Source organism: Impatiens glandulifera, chromosome 1 (genome assembly GCF_907164915.1).
Source record: "Impatiens glandulifera chromosome 1, dImpGla2.1, whole genome shotgun sequence".
NCBI lineage: Eukaryota > Viridiplantae > Streptophyta > Magnoliopsida > Ericales > Balsaminaceae > Impatiens > Impatiens glandulifera.
The window spans coordinates 47,491,739-47,496,859 of NC_061862.1; the positions used below are offsets into that span (position 1 = coordinate 47,491,739).

The following is a 5,121-nucleotide window of genomic DNA, read 5'->3' on the forward strand; positions in this document are numbered from 1 at the left end:
AATGTCATATTTTGTAATTGTGTTTAAATAAATTTTATTATTTTTAATAAATATGGATATTTTTTTAAATATTTGAAAATAAGAGAGTTAAGAAGGAAAATTTATTTTATTTTGAAAAAAATATTTTTTTTATCCTTTAATTTAACATGGGAGAAATTCCTTTCTTCCTATCCAAAAAAAGGCCTTGCTTGAAGTTAAAACTGTATGTAATTAAAGTCAGCTACTTCTTGTAAGTAGCAGCAATAATTCAGCCTTAATCATCTGTCTCCGAAGAGAATGAATGCTGAGAGATGAAGCTAACCCTATATTTCTGCAACTTTACCTGAGGAAGAAAGAGGAGGGTACGGGTATGTTCTTGCTTTGCCCACAGATCTTCTAGGTTTCTTTCTCTTTCTCTTTCTCTCTTTCTGGTACACTAGTTAATTGTTCTATTTGGATTAATGGGTATCACTTAGATTAATGATCAATCAAATCTACAGGAAAGTTACTTAAGAAGAAGAAGAAGAAGAAATTATGGCTACACTTGGAGATGTAGGCTTGGCAGCGGCTGTAAATATCATCAGTGCGATTGTTTTCTTAGTAGCCTTTGCGATATTAAGGCTCCAACCATTCAACGACAGGGTTTACTTCCCAAAATGGTACTTACGTGGATTAAGAAGCAGTCCAGCGACATCAGGAGCGTTTGTGAACAAATTCGTTAATCTAGATTACAGATCGTATCTAAAATTTCTGTCTTGGATCCCTGCTGCACTTAGAATGCCAGAACTTGATCTTATTGAGCATGCTGGTTTAGATTCTGCTGTTTATTTGCGGATTTACCTTGTTGGTCTTAAGATTTTCGTTCCTATCACCATCTTTGCTTGGATTATCTTGGTTCCTGTTAATTGGACGAACGACACCTTAGAGTTAGACAAGTTGATTGGTAATGTGACCTACAGCGATATTGATAAGCTTTCAATCGCAAACATTTCTCCTGATTCGAACAGGTGACAGTAAATGCTGTTTTGGGGGGTTAATTATATGTTGTTTTGTTCGTATGATCGATGTTTTTGATTAATACTGGGAATAATGCAGATTTTGGGCTCATATTTTGATGGCTTATTTATTCACCTTTTGGACTTGCTATGTTTTAAAGACTGAATATGAGAAAGTTACTGCAATGAGGTTGCATTTTCTAGCAACAGAAAGACGCCGTCCAGATCAATTCACTGTAAGTATTGTTAGATCTTTTATTAGATCCTCCTAGGACAGACAAGACATGGCATGACATGACAATACATTGAAATTGTTGTTTGCAGGTTCTTGTTCGGAACGTTCCACCCGATACTGATGAATCTGTTAAAGAGTCTGTTGAGCATTTCTTCCTTGTTAATCATCCAGATCATTATCTTACCAATCAGGTTTTTACTGTATTTTCCATGTGTTATGATCCTTCTGCTCTGTGTTAATGAAATTAAAGAGAACATGGCTTTCGATCTCTTCTGCAGAATGTTTATAATGCAAACAAACTTGCAAACCTGGTGGAGGAGAAGAAGAAGAAGCAGAACTGGCTTGACTATTATCAGTTAAAATATTCCAGAGATCCAACAAAACGACCTGTAATTAAGGTAACATTCTGCAATTTCATAGTTCATATCTTCTCATAATGCATACTCTACTAATTACACCATATTACCATTCTCTCAGATTGGATTCCTCGGTCTCTGCGGAGATAAAGCCGATGCTATTGATTACATGACATCAGAGATTGATGGATTGTCTAAACAAGTATGATTCCTACTACATTACCCATTGTTGATTTTGTCTTTTAACATTATATTGATTGGATGCAGATAAGTATCGAGAGAGAAATGGTTGTGAACCAACCCGAGTCTACTATGCCAGCGTCATTTGTGTCGTTTAAAACTCGTTGGGGTGCTGCCGTTTGTGCGCAAACCCAACAATCGAGGGACCCAACAGTTTGGTTAACTGATTGGGCTCCAGAGCCTCGAGATGTTTACTGGAAGAATCTTGCCATTCCATACGTTCAACTTACAATCAGGAAGCTTATCATTGCTGTTGCCTTCTTCTTCCTTACGTTCTTCTTCATGATCCCTATCGCGATTGTTCAATCTCTTGCCAACATCGAAAGCATTGAGAAAGTTGCGCCCTTTCTCAAGTCCATTATCGAAGTGTGAGTATACATTGGATATATATATATATATATATATATAACTTTGGGTTATTTGAATTACTTTCAAATAACTTTGTTTGGTGTAGATCATTGAAAGTCGGTTATTAGGGTAAAAAGGCATTAAAGTTATAAATAGTTAATGAAAATTATATTTTCTTTAAATAAAATAGAATGTATTTTGGTTGATTATTTGAATAATTATTGACTTCCTATAAGTAGTGCTGTAGTGGGTTACTTAAGATTAACTCATCAACTAAAATACCATGTATTTTTTTTTTTCTTTTTAGAAAAACATTACATAATGTCTTTTTACACAAATAACCCACTTTTCAATAATCATTCTGAACAATTTATTTGGAAATAACAACCTAGTAACCCAATTTCACAATAGCAATGATTGTTATGGATTATGAAAATTTGAGCTATTTGGGTAAAAAAGACAATATGGGTATATTTTGGAAAAAAGAAATGGTGAATCTTGGTCGATGAGTTAAATGATGGAATAGTGAGTTAAATTCAAATAACCCATATCAAACAAAGCCTTAAAAAAGTAAATTATTTTCTTTGTTTGGTTTGATGATGCAGACCTTTCATCAAGGCATTTGTCCAAGGTGTTCTTCCTGGGATTGTTCTGAAGCTGTTTCTAATATTTCTACCAGCAATACTTATGATAATGTCCAAATTTGAAGGATTCATAAGCATATCATCTCTAGAGAGGAGATCAGCCACTAGATATTATCTCTTCAACTTTGTCAATGTCTTCCTTGTAAGTGTAATTGCCGGCTCTGCACTTCAACAGTTGAAGTCGTTCATTAACGAATCACCCAGCCAGTAAGCACACTATCTCATCATCTTCATCTCTTTTTCTTTTCTTTTCTTTTACTTGTATTTACTATCATGGTCCCCCGAGATCAAAGTGAATTGTGTTTCTTCTTGTGGCACCTGAGCGAGGCCTGACACCCTTCAGTCTCCTTTCTTTAGTTTCCTGTTGTTTTGTTTTTGACACACTTTAATTTTGGTTGCAGAATTCCTAAAACAATTGGTGTGGCAATCCCACAAAAGGCTACATTCTTCATGACATATATAATGGTTGATGGATGGGCTGGTACAGCTGGTGAGATCTTAAGATTAAAACCTCTCATATTCTACCATTTAAAGAATTTCTTTTTGGTCAAAACTGAAAAAGACAGAGAAGAAGCCATGAATCCAGGAAGTCTCGGATTCAACACCGGGGAACCTCAAATACAGCTTTATTTCTTACTCGGCCTAATCTACGCAACCATCACCCCAACTCTCCTCCCTTTCATTCTGGTCTTCTTCGCCTTCACTTACATTGTTTTTCGCCACCAAATCATAAACGTCTACAATCAAGAATACGAGAGCGCTGCAGCTTTTTGGCCTGACGTCCATGGAAGGATTGTTACAGCCCTGATTATTTCGCAGCTGTTACTTATGGGACTATTGAGTACCAAGGGAGGAGTAATTGCTGCTAAGTCTACGCCGATTCTCATTTTTCTTCCTGTACTGACGTTTTATTTCCATAAGTTCTGTAAAGGGAAATATGAATCTGCGTTTGTGAGATATCCGTTACAGGAAGCTATGATGAAAGACACGCTTGAGCGTGTGAGGGAACCGAATATTAATCTTAAAGGGTATCTTGAAAATGCTTACTTGCATCCGATTTTCAAAGGAGGAGACGACGACGATGAAGATGTGGAAAGTGATGACATTATCGAGAAATGGGATCAGGAAAGTGTGATTGTTCCGACCAAACGTCAGTCAAGGAAAAACACTCCAGCTCCTAGCAAGATGAGCGGTTATTCATCGCCTTCCTTATCTGGGATCATCCAACAAGATTAATGGTGATGATTGCTCTTGGAACTGAACCTGGTGTACAGTGTATTCCTAATTTCTAGTAAGCAATTCCTACACGTTTGTAAAGTAGAGGAGAGAATCTCAGCTATATTGACAGTTTCTTATTTAGTTAGGAAAGTGTTTCTAAATGGCCAGAATGTCATGCCAGTGTGTAATGAATCGGGACTAGATGGAAGTTAAATAAGGTTAAATTTTCACGACAGTTTATCAACTTTGATGATAAATGTTACATGTTCGATAAGTTAGAATGTTTTGAGTTGATTCATTTGATTTTATTTTGGGAGGATGATTTTTGTGGCTTGATTGTGAAGATGGGGATGTTTATTGATTCATCTGCTGAGTTGGTTTTGATTGATTGAGTTGTGATCTTTCAGTTTAATAGGTGAATGTTAAATTCTCTAATGCAAGGGCAATCCTATATTTAATAAGAGATTTCTTCCATTTTAACTACCGAACCGAATCATGACTGTAAAAAAAAAAAAAAGACAAACAAGGCAAGAAATCTATACTTTGACCCTCTAGTGGTAAGAAAATAAATCAGTTAAAAATTTGATAATAGAATAAATCAGTTAGGAATTTGAATTCTGCTTAAAGATAAAGTTGGGGGTTATTAATTCTTAATATACTTTAAGTACCTTAAAACTGTAGCAGGAGACAGGTCAACTCGCCTAAACAACCAGCCAGGTCAACCACGTAAAACTGGAAGTCAAGGTCAACATTGTTGTTCAAAAGATGCCAAGAGGTCAAGGCACATAGGCCGTGAGTCAACAAACACAGCCGCTTCATCTGGGCCTCGGAGAACGCCATGTGAGTCCATAGTCTCCAACGAAATCACACGTAGGAACGTGTTCTTCAATTGAGTTTTTTTTTTTTTATTATTTAAAAAGAAGTTAAAACTTGATTGGAATCGCCAAATTGAAATTCGTAAAAAATAACGTGATCCTTGGAAAATTTAGAATCTAACCATAATCATAACCATCTCAAGTTGCGTCATCGATCGAGAAGTCCCAATTTTGCTCAAAAACTTTGAAAGCACAAAAGATAAAAACAAGAATTAGCGAGATTTATGAGAA

General features: G+C 35.9%; 1 protein-coding gene across 2 annotated transcripts; it reads left to right on the forward strand.

Moving 5' to 3' along the window:
- Positions 1 to 203: 203 nt before the first annotated feature.
- On the forward strand, positions 204 to 4,248 carry LOC124924325 (protein OSCA1-like). 2 transcript variants are annotated; one of them, XM_047464449.1, is made up of 9 exons: positions 204 to 347; positions 480 to 986; positions 1,075 to 1,210; positions 1,299 to 1,400; positions 1,488 to 1,607; positions 1,687 to 1,767; positions 1,833 to 2,173; positions 2,759 to 3,004; positions 3,199 to 4,248. In XM_047464449.1, exons 2-9 carry the CDS (start codon positions 514 to 516, stop codon positions 4,031 to 4,033), a joined length of 2,334 nt encoding a protein of 777 aa, XP_047320405.1. In that variant the 5' UTR covers positions 204 to 347; positions 480 to 513; the 3' UTR covers positions 4,034 to 4,248. The 2 variants fall into 2 exon arrangements, with proteins under 2 accessions (XP_047320405.1, XP_047320363.1); XM_047464407.1 differs by having other exon boundaries at positions 220 to 379.
- Positions 4,249 to 5,121: the final 873 nt, after the last annotated feature.